This window comes from Nelumbo lutea, chromosome 2 (genome assembly GCF_056320005.1).
Source record: "Nelumbo lutea isolate HS-2025 chromosome 2, American lotus-T2T, whole genome shotgun sequence".
NCBI classification, from domain to species: domain Eukaryota; kingdom Viridiplantae; phylum Streptophyta; class Magnoliopsida; order Proteales; family Nelumbonaceae; genus Nelumbo; species Nelumbo lutea.
In genome coordinates this window covers 22,453,967-22,477,946 of record NC_142685.1, presented here as the reverse complement: position 1 = coordinate 22,477,946, position 23,980 = coordinate 22,453,967, and the positions used below count along the sequence as shown (strand labels likewise).

The 23,980-nt window shown below is 37.0% G+C and overlaps 3 protein-coding genes across 5 annotated transcripts; 2 read left to right on the top strand and 1 right to left on the bottom strand.

The window, feature by feature from the left end:
- Positions 1–397: 397 nt before the first annotated feature.
- Positions 398–9,622, top strand: LOC148869151 (sulfite exporter TauE/SafE family protein 3-like). Its single transcript, XM_088973763.1, has 9 exons — positions 398–568; positions 671–735; positions 864–891; positions 974–1,101; positions 1,180–1,266; positions 1,404–1,454; positions 2,470–2,677; positions 8,910–9,050; positions 9,465–9,622. The coding sequence occupies exons 1-9, from the start codon at positions 436–438 to the stop codon at positions 9,539–9,541; spliced, it is 918 nt and encodes a 305-aa protein (XP_088829889.1). The 5' UTR covers positions 398–435; the 3' UTR covers positions 9,542–9,622.
- A 3,066-nt stretch (positions 9,623–12,688) lies between these two features.
- LOC148869150 (chloroplast processing peptidase-like) lies at positions 12,689–16,742 on the top strand. 3 transcript variants are annotated; one of them, XM_088973760.1, is made up of 6 exons: positions 12,689–13,320; positions 14,505–14,573; positions 14,654–14,722; positions 15,908–15,994; positions 16,179–16,246; positions 16,353–16,742. In XM_088973760.1, the coding sequence occupies exons 1-6, from the start codon at positions 12,790–12,792 to the stop codon at positions 16,492–16,494; spliced, it is 966 nt and encodes a 321-aa protein (XP_088829886.1). In that variant the 5' UTR covers positions 12,689–12,789; the 3' UTR covers positions 16,495–16,742. The 3 variants fall into 3 exon arrangements, with proteins under 3 accessions (XP_088829886.1, XP_088829888.1, XP_088829887.1); XM_088973761.1 differs by lacking the exon at positions 14,654–14,722 and having other exon boundaries at positions 12,699–13,320; XM_088973762.1 differs by lacking the exons at positions 14,505–14,573; positions 14,654–14,722 and having other exon boundaries at positions 12,698–13,320.
- A 526-nt stretch (positions 16,743–17,268) lies between these two features.
- LOC148869149 (protein disulfide isomerase-like 1-6) lies at positions 17,269–23,127 on the bottom strand. The gene is made up of 12 exons (XM_088973759.1): positions 22,259–23,127; positions 22,033–22,162; positions 21,742–21,907; positions 21,203–21,321; positions 20,152–20,232; positions 19,969–20,058; positions 19,785–19,856; positions 19,639–19,707; positions 19,024–19,104; positions 18,796–18,930; positions 17,679–17,732; positions 17,269–17,603 (listed from the first exon to the last, which is right to left on the bottom strand). Exons 1-12 carry the CDS (start codon positions 22,765–22,767, stop codon positions 17,484–17,486), a joined length of 1,626 nt encoding a protein of 541 aa, XP_088829885.1. The 5' UTR covers positions 22,768–23,127; the 3' UTR covers positions 17,269–17,483.
- Positions 23,128–23,980: the final 853 nt, after the last annotated feature.

The following is a 23,980-nucleotide window of genomic DNA, read 5'->3' as shown; positions in this document are numbered from 1 at the left end:
CTGCTTATGAACATTCTAACCAGAAAATAGATTGGTCCAGTGGGCTGCGTTTAGTTGCAGTACTCAATGAATGAGAGTTCATTTTGGCAAGAGTATATAATATATATGCTGGTCGGAGTCCTTTTCATGGTTTCAAGTTTACTTTCACTCCTTCCATGGCAAGAGTATATATATATAACCAGGCCTGAACTGTCATTCCATGGGAGAAGCAAAACTGAGCTCCTAATTTTTCTTGTTTTTTGCTTAACTTGGAGAATACAAACTAATTAACCAGAAAAATGTTCACCAGATCAACCTTGCTTAAAGGGAATTTCACCCTTTTTTTTCTAACCCACCTCTGAGCAATTGTGTTACGTTTGTTTGCCAGGTATGATCATGGGTGCAGCAGCCTCAACTGTTTACTGCAATATCAGGCTAAGGCATCCAACTCTTGATATGCCCATTATTGACTACGACCTGGCTCTGCTCTTCCAGCCTATGCTTATGCTGGGGATCAGTATTGGAGTGGCTTTCAATATGATCTTTGCTAACTGGATGCTCACAGTACAGCTGATCATCCTCTTCACAGGTAATTAATGACTGAACACATATATATTCAATCCACTTTTTAATTGAAGTATTCTGTTTGATTATTATGGTATCATCTATTCTTGATTATTGTGGGCTGCAGGGTTATCAACTAAGGCATTCTTCAAGGGTGTTGAAATGTGGAAAAGAGAAACCATAACAAAGAAGGTAGTCCATAGATAAAATAACAGTCTGTATATATGGATTGGAGGTTGTTATATCAAAATCAGCCTAAGTCAACTTGATATAAATTTACCCAAACTCATGAAATTATATATCCTTGCTTTTCATTTCAGGAGGCTGCTCAAAGCCTGGAGTCAAATGGTGAGTTAGTCTGTTCCCTCCAAATTTGTTATCTTTTTTTCTTATTAGAATTAATCAAAATCATCTCTCCCTTTTTGATCAGGTACTTACAGTGAACAAGTGGATCCACCCAGTAGTGAACCAAGCAATGATCCTCAAAGGGAGACCAAAGAGTCTAGAGAAGCAAATGTTAGAATGTTATATATTTGTGCATGCCACTCTGGACCTGAGGTTGCTCTTATAATTAATCCATATGTCTACCTTTAAGAACAGATCTCAAGAGATTTGATTTCTCTATATCAATACCAGGTTCCTCTTCTTGAGAATATCTACTGGAGGGAGCTTGGCCTTCTGGTCTCTGTCTGGATAGCATTTCTTGTTCTGCAAATTGCCAAGGTTCACCAATATAATCTATATCTACTGTTGTCTCTTTCTGTTTGCTCGTGCCTTGTTCCAATTACCTCTGTAATATTCTCCAACTGCTGTGAACGTATAAACTAACAGCAGCAAGTGTTCATTTTGGAAATTAACAGAACTATACGGCAACCTGCTCAGCGTTATATTGGGTTCTGAACTCTTTACAGGTACGTACCCTTCTATTGCTTTTGGTTTTACCGGCAGAAACAATGGGGAGGATTATCCAGAATTTCTTCTTTGGGGGATCAACAGAAAGACAAGATATGGAATCAAACAGTAGTCGAATTGCCACCTTAAGTTTAAATTGATTCAGCCAATTAGTGAAACTATTCAAACCCAACACTAAGAATTAATTAAAAATTACACCACTGATATTAGATTTAGGCTGTGTTTGGAAGGAGTACAAATACAATTAAATATGTAGAGCGGTATTATTTTGTATGTATTTGCACTCTACAAATGTGTATTTGTATGAAATAAAAACAATCCTAAATAATAAAATTTTGTGGTTTTCCTTGTATTAATTGATTCAGCCAGATCTTTTCTTTGTTTTTTCTTTAATTTGTTCTTTTTTTTTGTCCTAATTATAATCTCTTTTTTCTTTTTCATTAGTAAAATTTCATATATTTTCCCTTTATTTTATCTATTATAAAAAATGTTGTGCATATCCAATAATTCAGTGCTGAACCCATGATTTTGGAGAGATCGCATTAACAATGGGAGAAAGATGAAGCTATTGACCTTTTGTTTTCCAGAGAGGAAATTAATTAAACGATCTAGCTAGTATTGAGCGCTGGACTATGATGTTTGGCCTATTCTATCATCTATGTGATGTGATTACTCAATATCTAGGTCCCCTTGGTCAAAATTTAGAAATTTAGGAAGGTGAAAGATTTTAGTTAGTTCAAGCAAAATCTCTATATACAATTGTATATGATTCCCGGTAGTTCTTACTACTTTCTACTCAGCCATTAATATTAGTAACAGATTTAATTTGTGAATTGTCCAGTTAAGCCAATAATCTAATAGGCTTTTGCAAAACCTTAATCAAAATGATCCTCAAGTTAAGAATTCCAAAAATCAAAAAAGGAAAAGAAAAGAAAAGAACCCTGAAGCAATTGAGAAACTTGAAATTTAACTTTCTATCAATCCCGTATCTCTGCATATTCTGGTTGCTGTTAGTGTAAGTTTGTACGAGGCAATAAGCCTATACAAAGGACGGAGAATGATCTCATCCAAGAGAGACAGAGGGACAAAAGGCTGGAAGGTGCACAAGCTGATTCTCTACTGCTGCTGCGGTGTGCTGGCTGGCATAGTCGGTGGCCTTCTCGGCCTAGGCGGAGGCTTTATTCTCGGTCCTCTCTTCTTGGAAATGGGCGTCCCTCCCCAGGTATGATGATCTCTCGCCCGCCCCAAATTCTTGCAACCACCCAATTAATAAACTTTGCATGGTTTGATTCTTCCGACTGAATCTGAACTTGATGCCGGAGAAGTTGTTCGGATGTGTAGGTTTCAAGTGCCACGGCCACCTTCGCCATGGTATTCTCTGTTGGATTTTAATCTCATAAGAGATTAAATCCAATGGGTTTGATTGATCAATTACATGAGAAATTGCACCTGTACACTTGTTTGAAAAATCAGTTTTTCTCTTACAAAAACCCAGTTTTGAACTTGTCCCACATTGGAAAATTATATGTTTTGTTTTCAATATTTTAATAGGAGCTGATTTACACTCCTTAGAATTAGTAGAGGAGAGTATGGGGATTCGATACCATACAACATGCACGCACGCGTGTGTGTGGCGCAATGAAGCGCTTTAGAGGCGCACTTTGCTCGCACTTCGATCGGGTGTGTGGTGCAATGGGCGGCTCTGGTTTTGGTACGTTGATGACCGTTGATGACCATTGATGAGATCAACGGCCACGATTCGATCGGGTGTGATCAAGAGGCACAAATCAAAGTTAACAGTCACCAACTGTTAACAACTTTTTAAACAGTCACAATGGTTGAAATTGTGACTGTTCAATGTGCCTTCTCTAAACCAGCACCTACATTTTCCTCATACATCTTCACAAGTTATTTAAGGAGCATGAATCAGACTCCAAAAACACAATTTCGAAATTCACTATCTCTCTCTCTCTGTCCGGTCTGCTACAGCCTCACAGAAGGTTTCTTTGGAGACTCTTCAACTTTGCTGGTTGCAGATTCTCGCCCAAGGCTCTGTTGTATCCTGGGAACGAATTTGCCTGTAACCCAACAGCAAACTCAGTAAAACTGAGTGGGGGCAAATAACGTTCTAAAGACAGTGTCTTTAGACGCGCTTCAGAGCTTCTCCTCCTAAGTTACAGTGACCCCATCTTCCCCAACAATTTTAGAACGTTATTCTGCAATAGAGGCGGAAGCAAGCATGACTTCGATCAAAATGATGAACCAAGATCTTGTTCGATTGGACCAGTTTGATGGAGCAAATTTCAGCCGATGGCAAGACAAGATGATCTTCTTTCTAACCACACTGAAGCTATACTATCTGTTGGACCTGAATCTGCAATCACTTCCTGAACCCACTGACAAAGACTCTGAGAAACTAAAGAAGGAAAGAGCAAAACGGGAAGAGGACTCACTTCTGTGCCGATGACACATATTGAATGCCTTATCAGACCGGCTCTACAACTTCTACAAGGAACTTGCATCTCCAAAAGAAATCTGGAAGGCCCTGGAATTCAAATACAAGGTGCAAGAAGCAGGTACGAATAAGTATCTTATTGCAGAATACTTTGACTTCACCATGAACGACCATAAACCCATACTGGAGCAAGTTCATGAACTACAGGTGATAGTCAATAAAATTCGATCCCTTAACATCATCCTTCCTGAATCTTTCCAAAGTGGGAGAAATCATTGCCAAACTTCCACCCTCTTGGAAGGATTACAAGAAGAAGCTTCTGCACAAGGCTGAAGAACTTACCTTGGAGCAAATACAGCAACACCTTCGTATTGAAGAAGAGTCTCGAATTAGAGACAGTAGGGATAAGACCCTGACCGGTATGCTGAACTCTAAGATAAATTTTGTGGAAAACGGATCGAAAAAGACTAACCCTGCATTACAAGTAAAGAAGAATGATGAGAACTTCAAAAAGAGCAACAATAAGAAAGAATCCAGCTATGTTTGTGGAAAGAAGGGGCATTATACCCGAGTCTGCCGACATCGGAAAGGCGGAACCAAGTCTGCAAACATGGTAGAAGACAATCTCGTGGCCATGATTACTGAAGTCAACATGGCAGAATCGTCTTCTGGATGGTGGTTTGATTCAGGCGCCACAATCCATGTTTGTAAGGACAAGTCTTTGTTCAAGACATATGAAGAAGTGACTGATGGCCAGGAGGTACAGATGGGAAACCAAACATGTGCCAAAGTTGCTGGAAGAGGCAACGTAGAGTTGAACTTCACCTCCGGAAAGACACCGACTCTCCTGAATATTCTCCATGTTCCTAACATTAGAAAGAACTTGGTCTCAGTAAATCTTGTTTGTAAGAGGGGATTCAAAGTTGTCTTTGAATCCGACAAACTAATCATATCCAAGAATTGAATGTTTGTTGGAAAAGGAATATGATTGTAATGGTATGTTCAAATTAAGTATTAATGAAGGAAAAATTTCTGCTTATATTGTTGATTCTTTCTCTTTATGGCATTATAGATTATCACACTTGAATTTTAAATCCATAAAGAACATGAGCAAACTAGGTATAATTGCTTACAGTAATGAATCAACTGGAAAATGTGAAATATGTGTAAAATCTAAAATGGCTAAGAAACATTTCCCTAGTGTTGAGAGAAATTCTCAACTTCTAGAACTAATCCATTCTGACATCTGTGAACTCAATGGTGTATTAAATAGAGGAGGCAAGAGATACTTCATAACATTTATAGATGACTTTACTAGGTACACCTATGTCTACCTTATGAGAACTAAGGATGAAGCCTTTGACATGTTTAAACTATATAAGACTGAAGTTGAAAATCAACTAGAAAAGAAAATTGAAATCCTTAGAAGTAATAGGGGTGTTGAATACTTTAAAAATGAGTTTAATTCTTTCTGTGAAGAATTTGGAATAATACACCAATGTTCTGCTCCCTATACCCCTCAGTAGAATGGCCTGGCTGAAAGGAAAAATAGAACACTTACAGAAATGATAAACTGCATGTTGTTAAAAGCTAATGCACCCTTAAACCTGTGGGGGGAAGCACTCCTAACAGCCTGCCATTTACATAACAGAATTGTTTCTAGAGTTAATAACAAATGCCCATATGAATTATGAACAGGAAGAAAACCTAATTTAGCATATCTAAAAGTGTGGGGGTGCTTAGCATATTATAGAGTTCCAGATCTTAAAAGAACCAAATTAGGACTCAGAGCTAAGAAAAGTATGTTTGTTGGATATGCAGAACATGGCAAGGCCTATAGGCTTCTAGACTTAGAGTCCAACATAATAATTGAAACTAGAGATGTTGAATTCTTTGAAAATAAACTGTGTTCTGAACCTGTAGAAAATGAATCCACGGAAAATGACAGAGAAACTCAGATCTCAATACATGTTGATAATAATGAGACTGAAAGAAGAAATGACACAACTATAACATCTACAATAGGACTTAGAAGAAGTCAAAGACAAAGAATAAAGAAACAATTAGGTTCAGATTTTATCTCTACTCAGTCAATTGTATTTTTGGTTGAGGCTGATAGAGATAAGATTTTAAATAAAATACCCATTGTCCTAAACATTGAAAATGATCCAAAAACCTATAGTGAGGCCATGACCTCTAGAGTTGTTGCCCTTTCGAAGGAAGCTATAAATGATGAAATTGATTCAATAATGTCAAATAACACATGAGTACTAGTAGATCTGCCTCCAGGATCAAAACCAATAAAATGTAAATGGGTGTTTAGAAGAAAATACAACACTGATGGAATTGTGCAAACTTTTAAGGCTAGATTGGTAGCCAATGGATTTAGTCAAAAGGAAGGGATTGATTACTTTGACACCTATACACCAGTGACTAGAACAACTTCTATTAGAACACTTATAGCATTAGCATCCATTTATCACTTATCAGTTCACCAAATGGATGTTAAAACTACTTTCTTAAATGGTGATTTAAATGAAGAGGTTTACATGGAACAACTAGAATGATTTGTTCTTCATGGAAATGAGAAGAAAATCTGTAAACTGGTTAAATCACTATATGGATTAAAACAAACACCTAAACAGTGGCATGAGAAATTTGATTCTTGCATTCTAGCTTTTGGTTTTAAACATAATAGTGCTGATAGATGCATCTACTCAAAATTCACTGAAAATTATGGAGTAATTGTGTGTCTTTATGTGGATGATATGCTTATTGTGGGTACAAATATGGTTGGCATAAATGAAACTAAAAACTACTTATCCCCTGTTTTCAAGATGAAAGATTTAGGAGAAGTAGATACCATATTGGGAATAAAAATTAAAAAGCATAGTAGGGGCTATGCACTAAGCCAATCACATTATATTGAGAAAGTACTTGAAAAATTTAAGCATTTAGGGTTTAAAGAATATAGCACGCCATATGATTCAAGTATAAAACTAGTAGAAAATACTGGTAGAGCAATTGCATAACTTGAGTATGCTAGTGTAGTAGGAAGCTTGATGTATGCTATGCTTTGTACCAAACCTGATATTGCATTTGCAGTAAGTAAACTCAGTCGGTTTACAAGTAATCCAAGAGACAAACTTGTATATCTCACTCGACCATGGAATCCGAATTCATAGCCTTAGCGGCTGCTGGAAAAGAAGCTGAATGGATTATGAATTTATTATTGGATATAAAACTTTGGCCTAGTCCTATGCCTCAAATTTCCATTTACTGTGATAGTGAGGCAACTCTGTCAATGGCCTACAGTGGTACCTACAATGGTAAGTCCAGACATATAAGTCTGAGACATGAATTTGCTAGGCAACTGATTCAATATGGAGTCATCACTATAACCTATGTGAGGTCAAGTAAAAACTTGGTTGATCCTCTTACCAAGGGTTTAGCCAGAGAATTGATAAGAATGACAACCAAAGAGATGGGATTAAAACCATTTACTTAGTCACCTGTAATGGTAACACAACCTGAACTGAAAAGCCATCAGTGTTGGGTTTAATGGGTAACAACAAGTTACAGCAATGTGACTGTTAGCACTGACATTGAGAAATTTCCCATCACAGCATAAACAGTGTTGTCCGTTATGATGAGAGGTTGAGATAAACTCTTAATGAAGTTCTGAAATGTGTTAAATAACGGAGGACATAGTGGAACTTCACCTATGTGAACATAGAAGTGGTGCCGCTTCTCATTAGGGTTTGGGTTTGCTCTCGGGATTGTTCATGAAACTAGGAAAGAAGCACATGGCCATAACAGTGCTAAGCAAAATTTGAAACTCTTGCAGAGACTAAACATTTTTATGTGTATAGGTGTCTCCGGTCTGTCTTGAGAGTAGTTGGTTTAAGGTCTTACCACCAATAACTTTGACAAGGCTCTGAGATAACTATACTAACAAGAGGTTTAAGTTGATAAACACCTTTTGTATGCATAACTGTATCATACTAGTTTGGATTGAGAGAGAACTATGTAATTGACCAATCAATGCGGGGGATTGTTGGATTTTAATCTCATAAGAGATTAAATCCAATGGGTTTGATTGGTCAATTACATGAGAAATTGCACCTGTACACTTGTTTGAAAAAATCAGTTTTTCTCTTACAAAAACTTAGTTTTGAACTTCAGCCACATTGGAAAATTATAAGTTTTGTTTTCAATATTTCAATAGGAACTGATTTACACTCCTTAGAATTAGTAGAGGAGAGTATGGGGATTCGATACCGTGCAACGCGCATGCACGCGTGTGCGCACGTGCGTGTGGCGCAATGAGGCGCTTTAGAGGCGCACTTTGCTCGCACTTCGATCGGGTGTGTGTGGCGCAATGGGCGGCTCTGGTTTTGGTACGTTGATGACCGTTGATGAGATCAACGGTCACGATTCGATCGGGTGTGATCAAGAGGCACAAATCAAAGTTAACAGTCACCAACTGTTAACAACTTTTTAAACAATCACAATTGTTGAAATTGTGATTGTTCAATGTGCCTTCTCTAAACCAGCATCTACCTCTTCCTCATACCTCTTCACAAGTTATTTAAGGAGCATGAATCAGACTCCAAAAACACAATTTCGAAATTCACTATCGCTCTCTCTCAGTCCGGTCTGCTACAGTCTCACAGAAGGTTTCTTTGGAGATTCTTCAACTTTGCTGGTTGCAGATTCTCGACCAAGGCTCTGTTGTATCCTGGGAACGAATTTGCCTGTAACCCAACAGCAAACTCAGTAAAACTGAGTGGGGGCAAATAACGTTCTAAAGACAATGTCTTCAGACACGCTTCAAAGCTTCTCCTCCTAAATTACAGTGACCCCATCCTCCCATCCCACTGTTTTTTAGAAAGTTTAGTTGAACCATGCATTTCAATATTTCAGCTATCTGTTGATTATATATAGTTTTCTGAATGAACACCTGATTACTTACTTCAATTTTCCGGCCGGCATGCAGCTCTTTACTTGACGGCAGTGGCAGCAATTGCTGCCATTGTAGGGCAACATGTGGTGAGAAAGGCGATCGATTTGTTTGGAAGGGCGTCCATTATCGTCTTCATTCTCTCGTCTACCATCTTTGTTAGTGCGGTTTCACTAGGTGAGCATCACTATCGTTTCTGGGAACATCTTTACTGTAATTTCTCTTTGCTTTTACTCTATTTATTTGTTACAGAACTCTTAATTTAGAAAAAAAAACATATTGTAGCTTTTTTTTCTAAAATTTCATTTCTTTACGTAACAAACATTGAGGCGTGGCTTAGAACACTATTTTTAATTATGGAAAAACGATTTAAAATAAATACTCGTTTCCTGAAGTACCGTTTCTTCTGTTGCAATGCTGATGTGATACCGTTACTCCAAAAAACGGTAATGATGCCAAACAGCCCCTCTACTTGGGTACTTTGCTTTATTTTTTATTTTTTACCAAATTTAGGCTATTATATTTTTGCTTCAATTTGATAAATTAATGGGTTTCTTTATGGGACTGACGACTGTTTATTAAACCCAACAGGTGGAGTTGGTTTAGAACGCATGGTTGGAAAGATGAAGCGACACGAGTATATGGGGTTCGAGAGAATCTGTGTTTAAAGCTTAACATATATATACATGTTTGGCGCCTTTGATTATATACTTAAGGGTTGGAGAATCAAGTGTGTTCAGAACTTGAGATCATCAAGTGATGAATGAATAATTTGTATACAAGACAGATTGTCCTTAATTAATTTAATATAGAATATCTTCGATCAATGCTTTAAGGATCAACCCGAAATCGAAACTGCTTTGTTCACTGGTTTTTTAGTAATTGATTCAATCATTTGGTTCGAACAGAATAAAAATTAATAAAAAACCGTTGTACAGGTCAAACGGATTGGTGGTTTGATTACTTGAGCTTTGGGATCAATCATTTTGTTCAAAATCAATCATAAATGCAAGATGCAAGTGAGTGAGAGATTAAATGGTCATGAGCCATTACACTTTATGGCTGATGTGAGATCGATGCAAGTATTAAGTAAGATAATGGGGCATCAAACAGGTCGGATCTGGAATTGACGCAGCCAAATCCAGTGGAGATCCAAATGGTACGTGATTCCAGATAACCAAAATCCTGGCCTGATCTCAGGGAGATTTGCACCTCTGGATCGGACTTACAGTCCCACATTCTCGGATTTTGTTGGGTCCATTTAAAAATACTGGCATGGATGGCAATTTTTCTCGTTTCCGTTGGATATCCATGCAGCTTTCCCAACCCTAGATTGTCTTATTGGGACAAGAGTGAATTCTCTACCCCATCCTAGCCTTGATTATATTAGATTATTTGTATTATTTATATTATATAAATTAAAATATTTTTATATTTTAAAAAAATTGTAAATTTATTTTCTAAAAATAATTTTAATTTAAAAATATTAGGGATTCGAATCCCCAAATGGATTCCTCGAATGGAGGGTTGTTTTTATCTCTAGCTGGGATTGGGGTCGAGGATGAGTCTGGTCCCTGTTTCGTTGCCATTCCTATTCAAGAAATTGCCTTTTACTCAATTTAGGTTCCCAAAATGGTTTTAAGTTTGCTTTACTCCAATGTTGAAAGTAGTCCTCTTCTTTTTCTTCTTTTCTTTTTTGGCTTCCAAATTCAATAACCTTTAAATTACTATTTGGTTTTTCTCAAGTTATATTTTCCATTTGCAGGGCTGCAACAGATCGTATAAAATGGTATTAATAATTTCTTATTCATCAAAACCAAAGTTCAAAGGATCAATGTGACATGCCCTATCGTATCATATCTTTGAGCCCCAATACATCTATTCAAAAGTGATTTTACAAAACCCTTTTAATATAAAATTATATATAAATAAAATTTGAAAACAAAAAATAAAAGAGATACAACGTGTGCCGGTCAAAGTACCAATACACAGAGATGTATCGATACTTTGAACCATGGTCAATACCTTAATATTTTGCTTTATACTTTAGAGTATAAAATAGTATTATTATTTTCTTTTTTGTCAAAACCCTAATGTTTTGCATTCTTTGGAGCTTTAAAAGCATTTTGACTTTAGATTATTGTGTTTTTAAAAACAATTCTTATCCAACACTCAAAATCAAATTTGGCTCATTTTTGTTTCTCACGGTTCAAAGTTCAAAAGCATAAATTTATCCAAATAGAGCCTAATTGGCTGGTCTGTGTCTCTTATTAAACCAGCCAGATGGATGTGTATCTGTACCATCCAGATCTCCTATCCACAGAATCCCTACCCACAAAACATTACATCTGTGGATTGCGAACATCTCCCCATGCATAATAACATATAAGAGCATGAGTGTGTGACCGCGATCCCATGTGGGTAGGCGTGGGTAGAATCATCATGGGTAGGTGATCGGGGCTCTTCATGAGTTTGGATTTACACCCAACAAAAAAACATTTCAACATGATCCATGTCTATACATATCATATATGGTGAGTTCCAGTCTTATAGTGAGATTTGCAGATATAAATCATGTTGGAAGATTGTTGGGACAATTTGTTGGTATTAACCTATTTTTTTGTTTGATCACAAGTTTGGGTCGCAACCCTACGTTCCAAACATGATCTGTGTCTAAAGTTTGGGTCGCAACCCTACGTTCCAAACATGATCTGTGTCTGTAAATCTCATACGCGGGTGGTACTTACAAATGCAAATATATATGTACAGTCCAAATACATAAAAAATCATACAGAATATAAGATTTTGCACTCTATATACTTATATTTGTATTTTTTTCAAATGGAGCCTTAATGAATTTTGAATCATCTTGACTTGTCTTAACATACAAATTGGAGAGTGAAGGATTCAGCTAAATTGATTCAGCTGATTTGTGAAGTAGCGCTCCAAATAAGCTATTCTAAGATGCTGAAGCAGACAGCTATTCCAAGTTCCAATGATTGATTAACAGCCAAGGCTCTTTGAATTTTTCAGCAAACGTAGCTTATAAGCTGTCTGTGTGGGAGGGCTGAAACGCAACAGCTTCTCGCCTTCTGAGATCCGCCCTACATGGACATGGACATCCTTTAAGCTGTGTTTTGGTGAAAGGACTGGAGAGGTCGAAACTCCAATATTCATTTTTTGGGTTGTTGGCTCAGCCGTTTTAGATAGTTTATCTGCAGAATCTCAAAGCAGCTGAATGATCAGCTCAGCATTCCCAAAAAGCCCAGACAGCCAAACAGAGAGTGACATAAATGGCTGTGAGCCAATAGCTCAAAAAGCTTGGACATCTAAGCACTTATTTGAGGCCGAGTCGACAACAATAAACACTTAGTCAGCCCCAATAAGTGCTTATTCATGAAAATAAGTCCATTTTGAATAAATACTTAAGAAAGTGGTTATTTTTAAGCACTTTATGCTACTACCCAATCTGGGAAAAAAAAGCACTTCTCACCAAAGAGTGAAAGAGTCAAATAAGCAGTTACCCAATAAACACTTTTTTTTGTAAGCACTTCCCAATATGGGCCAGGAAAACTGCATTGCGCATGTCCAAAGCCCCAGAATGAAGGCCCTTTCAAAGTGGGCTGGACCTAATTTCCAACCTGCATATTTTAAGGCTATCTTTCATTTGAAGGAAAATGTAGGGAGAGGAAGGAAAAGTAAGTAAACTTTTACAAATTTTGTATTAATTTTTTTTGTATTTTTCTTTATTTTCCTACCTTTTCTTTCAAACCAAACATAGCTACTTAATTACTGGTTTCTTACGGTTATCATACCTTTCCGGCATCATAGCTTTTCCCGCAATTTCATATAACAGCTTTTATCTCTGCACAGTACATATAATAATGATATTTGGAGGGAAGGCGGAGAAGAAGATATGACATCCCTGCAGTTCTTCCCTCCTACTTCTTCTCTCATAAACCCTTACCTCAATTCCACTCAATTCCTCCCTTCCTCTAAAACCCCTAACTTCGCTTTCGCCGGATTCGCTCCTGTAACAAGAAATCGATATCTTAAGCAGACCCAACTTGATTCTTTCTTGAAAACCTCTATTTCTATAGGGTTTAAGCGCTTTTATCCAGAAACCCGCTCGAAGAGTCTCAGATGCAATGGATTTAAAGAGTCTAGTGACGAGGCCACAAAACCAGTTTTGGACTTGGAGAGCGGCGGTGGCGGCGGCGGCGATGGGAGCGGGGATGGAGAAGGTGGCGACGATGATAGTCAGGCTGAAAGTAAGAGTGGGTTGTTACCCGAATGGCTGAATTTGACATCAGACGATGCAAAAACTGTTATTGCAGCATTTGCTGTCTCCCTTGCTTTCCGGTCTTTCATTGCCGAGCCTCGATACATTCCGTCCTTGTCCATGTACCCGACGTTCAACGTCGGAGACCGAATTGTTGCCGAAAAGGTAACTGCGTTTCCTTTTGATTAATTGATTGTTTTCTCTGGTGATAAGCTTGAGTTCTTTCGCTTCTTCTCCGCCTGGTTGTGGTGAATATGGAACTGGAGTCTCGATTTCTTTCTTTAAAGTATAAAGTAACATTTATTGGGAAATGCAAAAATGGATGTGTAGATGTAACACTTGACACTTGGAATAATGTGTTATTTGCTGATAGGAGACCTGCTTCTGGAATGCTGGGTGATTTGTGCAGACCAATGAGGTTAAGAGAAAAAAAAAATAAGAGATACAATACAAGCATGATTTACAGAACAGGATGCAGTCGGTAAAATAGCATGGCTAGATTAGCATTTTGAAGTGGATGGGTAAGAAAGATTTGGAAGGAAAAAATTAGTAAAATTTTCATCTGAGGGGCCTTGTGAGGGTGAACTTACCGGTAACCCTGTTGGTTTTTTTGCATAAGAGAAAGTTTATTGAAATGTTTTTCATTTGTGTAATGACGAGCAATCATGATGCTAATGAGAAAGGCTGATTCAAAGAAATTGAATACTCCAAAAGGATATTTTTTTCTCAAAATATCCCCAGCCTAAGCTCACCTTTTTTAACCTTGCCTTATCCTTTTATTGCTCCAAAAGGATAAGGCAAGGTTAAAAAAGGTGAGCTTAGGCTGGGGATAAAAGATTCCAAGTGAAGGTAATCTTAATTCCAAGTATAACTAAGGTGCATTTGCAATTCAGAATGGCTGATTACCTCTCCAAATTAACTTTCTAGTGATATTTTTCTTTAGCAGCAGTTTCTTTTAAAATTTTGGTTGCTAGTAAGCAAGAAAAAAATACCACCTTGCTTGCACAAAAAGACATCTCTGTGCCCCATTTTATTCCTTCATTTGAATCTAGTATGAGTATGTAAGTGAAGACAGTATTTAACATCAGCCCCATAACTTTCTTTTCATTAGTTATGAAAAGAATTCAATACGCAATAGGAGGATTATACAAGAAAAGACAGAGACAAAGTTAACAATGCATCTAGCACATGGGTTCTGCCTTCTTTATGCCAGAGGTATAGCATTAGTTTGTATAGACCATAGTATAACTAATACAAAGGAAGATAAATTGGTATCTACTCTTACATCTTATAGGTTGTGAAAATTGAATAAGTCATCCTTAACTAGTATTTTATTTGGACATTGTTAGGTATCCTACTATTTCAGAAAGCCTTGTGCAAATGATGTAGTAATTTTCAAAAGCCCACCAGTATTACAGGTAAGCACAGTGATTTAAAAGTGATCAAGAACTCTTTGGTGTAAATCCAATATATTATCAGTAATTTTTTTGTTCCACAGGAAGTTGGTTACACAGATCAGGATGTTTTTATTAAACGAGTTGTTGCCGAGGAAGGTGATGTTGTGGAGGTGAATTTACCAGATAAAAGCATTTATATGAACAAGTAGACAGTAACCTTCATCAGCTTTTCCTTTCGACATATATTTGCAATATGGCCTGAATAAAATTTGTAGCTGGCTTAAGGGAATTCAATTCATAATGTATAAGTAAAAGAATTACATTCATTGTGGTATTTCCCCCAGAATCAAACGGTTCTGTATTTTACTGTGTTCCATTTTCAAGTTTTGTGTAATAAGGAAATAAATTATGCAGATAATAGCTATAAAACACCCCATTTATCAAAAAAAAAAAAAAGAAGCTATAAAACACCTAGTTTTAAGTTGCTTTTCTTTCCTCTTGGTTTTCTGATCACATAATTAATTTTCTAATATCAATTTTGTTATTTGGTTTGTTTACCTCTATTTGCAGTCTGATGAAGCAGTAAAAGTTATTTACTTACAACCTTTATAGTCCTAGCAGCAGTTACTTACTTACAACCTTCTTATATCAGTGCTTTGTGGCCATGTATATATGATTTCTTACATGGTATTTGTGTTATTATGTTCAACTCTTTTTGTTACCTATAATAAGAATTGTTTTGTTAGCAAAAGGTCGCATTCGTCTTTTCAGGAATTTGGATGCATAGAAATTCTTTGTTCTAGAAATAGAATTTCCTGATGAACCAAAGTTTTCTAGCTTGTCAATTTGCAATGCCATGATTTGTGTGTCTCGCTAATTTACTCAGGAAATTATAAGGATGCAAGTTGGGTACCCGACTTGAAGATTTTACAGTGCATCAGGCCTGGACTTTCAGGCCAGGCTCATTGGATTTTTAACTTGACAAAATCCCAACCCAAGCCTGCCCAAGTTGCACCCCTAGGAAATTAGATTTTCTAATAGATAGGATTAATCTTCTTTCAAGTCTTGTGAGCCCCACAGCATTTTATTTTCCTTTTACCATATTCTAAATTTCTAATATTTATTTTTCTAACCCAACTTTGTTGTCCAATGGAACAAAGCCTAGATGTTATATCCAATAATTCACTGAGGAAATGATGTGCCTTCTTTTCACTTTGTCTATGATTGCCCAGCATGGCACACGATTTCAATACTTGTGAATTTATGGAACAAGGATTCTCCACTTAGCAAAGGCATTTTATCTTTGGTAAGAAGATCAAGTTGCAAACTAATCAGATCTAATTTTTCTCTTGCAGGTTCGTGATGGAAAATTATTAGTAAATGGGGTCATGAGGAACGAAGAGTTTATTCTTGAGCCACCTTCATATGAGATGACTCCAATTGTGCGACTCTTATACTGCATTTATTTCGTGTATCTAGTCTGCAAATTGCCTTTCAAATTCTTTATCATGTTGAACTTCTTCCAGATCTTTATGTTCCTCTACAAAATAAAATAGGTACAACAAGGTCTAAAGTTCTGCAAAAACATTACTGATTTACAATTGCCATGTTTTTGTTATGCTGCAGCGGATACCTGAAAATTTTGTCTTTGTAGTGGGTGACAACCGCAATAATAGCTATGATTCACATATATGGTAATAAATTCTGGCTATCTTAATTTCAAACTTGCAAGCTTTCTTGATCCCGAAATTTCTTTTGTATGCATTTTCCCTTCATTTAATTGAACCATCCTTTATTTAGGGGACCTCTTCCCACCAAAAACATTATAGGAAGATCAGTATTTAGATATTGGCCGTTGACAAGGATTGGAAGCACAGTTCTTGAGCGAGGGTGCGCTGACAAGCAGGAAACTGGTCCTGCACTAAATCAGGACTCACCTTAGATACATACAGTGCAGCAGTGGATTTTCTAGACAATTGGTGCTGTGTTCATCAGTTTGGAGGTAGGGACTACTATTTTTTTGCCTTGTATAGCTATGTTATAAATTGGGAAGGTGAAAGTTGAAGCAAAGAAGCCATCTTTTTGAAACAGACTTCTTCCAAGACCTTCCTGTTATCATGATTTGGACAATCCTTGTATCTTCATTGATGTATGTCATTGTTTAAGCAAAGGCTTCTATTTATTTCTAGACATCGACTCTCCTTGTATTGTTACTGATTCTCTCACTCACATGTATATGTACAATAGTAAACATCTTTTTGACTGTGCACATGACCACAGGCAAATTGCAACTTTGCAAGTAACTGTTGCATCCCACTCAACCTGAAGTATCTTGTTTTTTGAGGAATGCTCAAGAGAAACCCTGTTGAGATTGAAGTTATCCAAATCGAGCTTATTTGGTTGCTTGACTCAGTCCACATTTGCCCTAATCGTGGCTCAACCAGCCCAAGTTACTTGTGCACATGGCCATTGAACAGAATTTTCTTAGGAAGTTCCCCATCAAATCTTAGTCCAGGCCAGACATACATGGTTTGATAGGGTTATGACTTGTGATTGCACTGATAATCTACCTATATTGATGTCCGTAGTCCCAAACTATCAAATGATGCATATATGTCTATCAATGACCATCGAGCCATATTTAACCAGTTCACTTAATGGTATCATTGACTCCAAATTTTATAGCTTTGTTCTTTATCTACCCAAGAAAAATATGTGAAACTATAATAAATATTGCTCTTATTGGAGAAAATATTGCTTGTCCCTCTCAACCATGTCTCTGTAAGAATGAAATGGGTAAGAGGTCATAAAATATTAACACTTGAAAAATAATGACATTTTTTTCTGAGCTTCTCTCAACTAAAACCCATTCCTATATGGCTTTTTAGATGTTTTAGAGGTGGAGTGTTCTCACATTGTATTATCCTATTCCTATAATTCGTCTTTGGTTGCCTCCTCTTCAGATAGTTGTCGTCTATCCTCAGTTCCTTTTACATTTTTGTTGATGAATGCAGCCAGTTCCTTTAAGCTTGACTTGGTCGCCAGTTTGATCTGCAAAACGAAGGCACCTTAGACGCTTATGCAGATTAAAAAGAAAGGAAGATATGGCTGTCACGACATAATTACCGGATTTAACTTGTCCCCAGATGGGTAAAACAGTAGAGTTGGGTAATCGGTTATCTGCAAAACCAACAAAAACACGATCCAATCATCAAAATGATTATTATGGGTATTACAGTTACCCTTGTCTCTGTATTAAAACAATGTCAGTCATTTTCCTCATCAGCAGTTCCTGAGAAATGATCATCATTCCCTAACACTTAAAAGCACATTTGTGTATTCCAAGCAAGGTTCAAAGTATCAACACGTATCAGCCCATATCGGCCAATACGTATCATTCCGGGACCTCCCCGATACGCCCCTACAGTGGGTGGAGGAGCCTTAAACCGGCCCCCCTGAACCGGTTTCAAAAAAAAATTTTAAAAAAGTTTAAAAAACAGTATCGATGTCGCCCGATACGCTGGTGTATCGGGCATATCATTATTTTGAACCTTGATTCCAAGATGCCACTTGAAGCCAAGGATCAAAATATCAATACAGTGCACCCAGATATGCATGGATACACAGAAATAAGTTTAAACTTTGGGATAATCCTTCCCACCTCCTTAATGCTATACATAAAGACATGCCTTGTCCAATTTACTTTTGCAACCCACCATTATTGTGTATGAATATGCATATTTATGCAAATGTTCCTATTTCTAGATTCTGGAAGTTTGTTGTGTATGACAGGCACCCTGTACCCACTTGGAAGCATAAGCATCACTCCCAAAGTTTGTTTTATTTTCAACTTTTAAACCCAGCATTAGAAATTTATCCTCATGCTGACTGAACTGCCAAAAGATTTCTTGTTCAGTTTTTGGATACTTAAGTCTTGGCATGTTGACATGAACATCAATATTGCAATCATTATAAAGTTTTAACTTTTTTGCCTTTCTGACAGTATTGCATGCTATGTCAGATTCCAACACTCCACAGATTCTTGAGAGACATTTCCACATAATAATTCCTTTTAATGTACAAAGTGAGAGTATATCTGGACGTGTCTGCAAGTCCATGTTTTCTTGTCTTGCCATGTCAAACTCTTGGACATGCATCAGATTCTGATTCGTGTCTGTGCCCATGCAACACTGTTTTCTGATATATCAGTCTATATGTTTACCTAAACAACTGGAATGCATACCTGTAATTTTGGATGTTCATTTGAAGAAGCATCTATCCTTCCAAAAATTAGATTATCGAATCTCCTGAAATGCTTAGCCAGCTTCTCAATTTGCTTGCTTGTGGTCTCACATTTGATGCACCATGGTGTATGAACCTTCAATGTGACAAAAATAGTTAAATAATATTTTAAACAATCAATAAGAAAGTTCATGAACAGATCTTTCGGTATAATATACTAAGTACTAACCTCAAGAAGAACATACTGGAGACTGCTCAAAACTAGGTCATCAAAAGTCCTCCCTACAATGGTTTGGATAGTTTCCCCTTTCTGCAATTGCACAAAAACCACAACTTTCATTTTCAACATCACAAATACATTTGAAAATTGATGTCTCAGTCAGAAAACAGATTGTCAACTCTAATGATTTGGTCACACTGGGGTGAGGTGTAGAGGGGTGTTAAGGGGAAAAGCAGGCAAAGCCAGTTGCAATTTTAAGCAAAAGCAGAAATGAAAATTCATCAGAGAGAGAGAGAGAGAGACGAGACAAAAAAAAGGCTGTTGTATGGTTTCCCTTCCCCCATTATATCAAGGTTAATTTCACGTAGCTACCAAGAAGGATTTAACAAGATACTTTCAACATCTCATCAAGCATAAGACATTAATAATAACTATGTTTTAACAACTGGATCCAACCCAAGATTATTAACCCAACTGAGCCTCACATATGAGTTGTATTCTTTTTAAACATGAATTTATCGCACATAACAAGGATATCAGAGCGAAGTTGTGGGATTCCCTAAGACAGCCTTTCAGGCACTCATGTTACCAAAACTAGACAAAATAAATAAACCAGTTACTTACATTATTTGGCATGGGCTGTGATTTGAAGTAAGGTGATAGAGTACCACTTAGAAGCCCTGAACAGAACTCCTGCAACAGCCAATCCAAAAACCAGTTTAGTTTCCTTGAACAACATTTCATATTCATATATGGCACAAGAAATTTACCTCCAAATTGCTTGGTGTCAAATCTGACTCTAAAAGGTACTTTGAGTTAATTCTGTAATCAAAAGCAGTCACCTATTCAGCCACAAGTAAGAAATAATTCACATCAGTTAGTTGCTTCAATGGTAGTTATTAACAACTGAAACTTGCATATAAAAGAATTAAGATGCTTGTCAGGAAGACTTACAACAGTTTGTTCCAATTCTTCAAGCCCAAATAGTGTTAAAAAGGGTTTTGCAAGGTTACCCTCTGCAATGTCTACACATACAAACATTATCTGCAGCCAAAAGAAAATTTAACAATTTCAGTAAAGGCTACCACATGGTGAGGAACAAATAAAATGCTTTCTGATTTCTGTCAAGATGAGCACCTTTGATTTGAACTTTCTCGCAACATCTTGAAGAAGCAGAAGGAAGTTCTTCAAGTCATTAGCCCCAGCAAAGATGTATACCTAGAAAATATCGGAAGGGCATTACAAGATTTATCTCATACCAATATTTCAATTTCAACATCTATAATTTGTAATTTAGTAAAAGTGGCTTAGCCAGTGAAAGGAATAACAGACCTGCAAAATGTCACAAAAAAAGTCTTATAACTTATTCTTTTCTTTTCTTTTCTGTTTTTTTTTTTTGTTGATGAATATGGAAAGTCCAAGGAATTCTGCAAGTGATTTCATTGGGGATAAAAATTTGTTTGGATATATAGTACAATAATCTCATCTAAGAGAACTGATTCCTTAGTTGAATATACTAGTGGTATAGTAATTTTGTCATTTCATTAGAATCTGAAATCTTCTACTTTTGCTTTGTTATTTCCGCTTTTCTTAGCCAACATGACTACCTTAGCCTTAAACCATTTCTCCTTCAAACTTCTCAATTTCTAAATCCATTCAAGACCCCCATTTTATACTTCAAAGTTCATTTACTTCTAGAAGATTTCTGCTTTAAGGCCTCTCTCATGTTACAAGTTTATCCAAAAGTTCAGTCAGACAACTAAGTTTGTTGTTCCACATCAAACATGGGTTTACTTGTAACTTCTAGATCCAAGCAATCTGATTTCTAGAAGTCCACAACAATCCTAGCTCACTTTGGGCCTCGAGACACTGAAGGGCAACTGGCACATAAATCATATAAATGAATAACATGATTTACTATGGGCTGAAACTATGTTCACGGTCGCGACAACATTGCTAACTCTCTGCTCAGAATGATAACTGCAACTTGTCTAATTTTTAAACAACTCACGTTACATAATCAGAAGAGGAAAAAAGGAATCATAAAAACAGAAAAAAAAATGTCCCATACAATAATAAAAAGCAAAAGGATCTCTACTGTTCAATAAGCATGAAACCTAACATTAGACTAGTCTAAGGAACCAAGATAAGGTATAAAGCCAAAAGCAAGATTAAGAGTAAGAGGAACCTGGAGTTTGATAGAGCTGGAGTAGACTTTCACAGAATTAAGTTCAGTCAGCATAGTAACCAATGGAAATTTGTTATTTTCCAAAAATTGCAATATTTTCTCCTTTACAAAAGTGTCTTCTGCACAGCCAAAGACATGGTTAAACATTAGGAATCCTGAAGTGTTGCTAACTCTACATTTACAAAAACAACTATTCTTAAGTGGTTATAATTATGATTGAAAAAAGATATTCATAGTTTCATACAAATAACGTGTTTACTTGTGTAGCCCCTACCGTTTATAATAAAAAAAAAATGATATTCATACAACTTGATAATAAGATGAACCAAATATGAAAACCTTAAATAACTTGAAATTGTTGTCCAGTGAACAAGTTGAATACAAGATTTGATTTTAGAGACAGTCAAAGAAAACAAATTTGTGCCTACTGTCACCTTATCAAACTAGCAAATAACATCTAAAACTCCCTAGTTTACTTGCAAAATCTGGAAAATAAGATGAACAATGTTGGAGCTACTGTTATAAAATCACTAACATACCAAATGTAGTATATTTCTCAGGCTCACTTTTGACCAGACCAAGGAAAAGATTTTTAGGCTTAATGTCTGGAAAAAGAACCTTAGCAACCTCAATACTGCAAGCTTCAGAAAACTGGGTTTCATTGTCAGCATTTGCTGCTTTCACGAATTCTTCATAATCATGTCCCTGAAAATAATCTAAATTGCTGGTTACCTAACTGATTTCTCAACTAAAAATACAGGCTCTTCTGTACGTATATATGTGTTCGAATGTGTTTGTGTACTTCAGCAAGAGGCCCACATTTCACATACCTCAAATCTTTCAAACAGACCAATAACAAACATGGTGTTATTCTCAAGGAATTTCTCTGCTTCAGTCACTGAAGAAAGTCTAATAACAGGCGCCCCTGTTTTTTTCTTTGCCCAGATCACTATATCCTCCCTGGTTAAAAATTGGCACAAAAAACGAACAAAACTCAGTTACAATCTACTGCTGCAATTAGAACAAAAGCATAATTTGACAAAGAAGGAATCTTACGCAGAAAATCCACCAGTGTACACCTGTGAGGACCCATTGACAAAGAGAAGCAGGGTGGGAAAGCCCCTGATCCCAAGAAGGGATGCCGCTCTTGGGTAGCGTTCCGCATCAAGCTTCGCCAACAATAGAGGACTACCCATCTCCTTGAGAGTCGTTGCCGCCTCTGCGAATTGGGGCATCAGCTCCGCACTTCTAGGGCACCAAGGAGCATAACCCAGAAGCAGAACAAACTCGTTATCATCGATAACACGCTTAGTGTTATCATTGTTGAGCTCAAGAACAATTCTCTGAGCCTTGCTAAGAACCTCAGCCCCAGCCTCAGATGATCTCACTTGAGGACCTTCCCGTTCTTCTTCTTCATCCAACGCTAATAGCTCTTCATAACCTTTCAAATCATCTTCATCATCCACAATAGTATCAGAAGCCGCGGCAGAGACGAAGCAACGTAATAAAAGCAAAAGAGTAACAGAACAGCAGATGAATCTGGAAAAGGGTTTTGCTCTAAACATTGAGGCAATAAGCACCCCAAAATGCTAACGAGGTCTCTGGGTCTGGAAGAAGCTCAACCAATCGAGTTTCGTTTTGGACTAAAGGCGTAATGGGTTAGAAGGATTGTCGAACTTCTTATTCGGAACTTCAGGAATTGAATAAGATCCGATTAAGACATTAAAAAAGGTGGCTATGGTGAGATGAGAAAAGGAGAGGAGTGGTCTGCTGAGAAGATCAAGCAGAAACTGAAGCAGGAGCCAACATCATCCAAGTACAAATGAGCTCCGACAGAGTCAAAATTAAACGCAGAAAAGAGAAAGGTGGTCCCTTTTGCACGGATTGGCCGGGCATGTTCCGCCATTCCATAGATTGATAATTATGAGATTTTTTGTCTCCATGGAAATTTTGACTATTTGAAGTCACGTTTCCATGCTTAACAATTCGTGGCAGTTAAAACCATTCCAAAGGAAGTCTGTGCTCATACGATGTACGTGGCAGCTAACTAGTCCAAATAAGTCCTCCAAATTGCCACTTGCCACGTGTAGAATACTGACGTTGTAAATCCTGATTGGCCCAGTATTACGAATAGAACCGTAGATGATTCGGACTCAATTTTCATGCCACTGGGTCGGGTTGAACAGTAAATCCGGTTTGACCCGACCCTATAGGGTCAAGCTAGGGTTTTGGCTGACCTGCCCTGTATCTATACAAGTAATTTTCTATGACTTCTAACTACATAATGGTTTATGATTTCTTTTCACGTTGATTCTGGTTTTTTTCTTTTCTTTTCTTTGTACAAGTGATACGTTGGAACCTTTAACCCAAATTCAAACTTCCAAGAATGGCTTTTAGGTTTTTAAAATGTGTTATAAAAAGTACTTAAAACGGGTGTGGATAAGGTTGAGTTGGAGTTGGGTTGAACCCTATAGAACAGAGGTGGGCTTGGGATTTCCATGATGTTGGGTCAATTCGGTTGGAAACGTTGGACGATCGGATTAGGTCTGAAGCAAATTCATACAAAACTTGACCCATTGACATCTTTAGATAGATCTATCAATGGGTTGGATTTGGTCGGAGACAAGGTCTACCAGTCTCAAGAATTATTAATCAGTTCTACCCCAATTACGCCTGATTATACCTAATATATAAAATTATTGATGATAATAATAATTTTGTACTTCATTTTTTTATAATATAAACTTAATAAAAATAGCAGTAAAATAGTAAATTGTT

Bases quoted from the DNA above. Each gene is read 5' to 3' on its own strand.
- LOC148869150 (XM_088973760.1), top strand. From the start codon at position 12,790: ATGACATCCCTGCAGTTCTTCCCTCCTACTTCTTCTCTCATAAACCCT. The intron at 15,995-16,178 runs GTGCGACTCTTA...GTTATGCTGCAG, and splicing joins CATATGAGATGACTCCAATT to CGGATACCTGAAAATTTTGT. The intron at 16,247-16,352 runs GTAATAAATTCT...TCCTTTATTTAG, and splicing joins AGCTATGATTCACATATATG to GGGACCTCTTCCCACCAAAA.
- LOC148869151 (XM_088973763.1), top strand. From the start codon at position 436: ATGCCCATTATTGACTACGACCTGGCTCTGCTCTTCCAGCCTATGCTT. The intron at 736-863 runs GTAGTCCATAGA...TTTTCATTTCAG, and splicing joins GAGAAACCATAACAAAGAAG to GAGGCTGCTCAAAGCCTGGA. The intron at 1,102-1,179 runs GTTGCTCTTATA...TATCAATACCAG, and splicing joins CATGCCACTCTGGACCTGAG to GTTCCTCTTCTTGAGAATAT.
- LOC148869149 (XM_088973759.1), bottom strand. From the start codon at position 22,767: ATGTTTAGAGCAAAACCCTTTTCCAGATTCATCTGCTGTTCTGTTACT. The intron at 21,908-22,032 runs GTATGTGAAATG...GATTATTTTCAG, and splicing joins GTCTGTTTGAAAGATTTGAG to GGACATGATTATGAAGAATT. The intron at 21,322-21,741 runs GTATGTTAGTGA...TTGGCTGTGCAG, and splicing joins TGAGAAATATACTACATTTG to AAGACACTTTTGTAAAGGAG.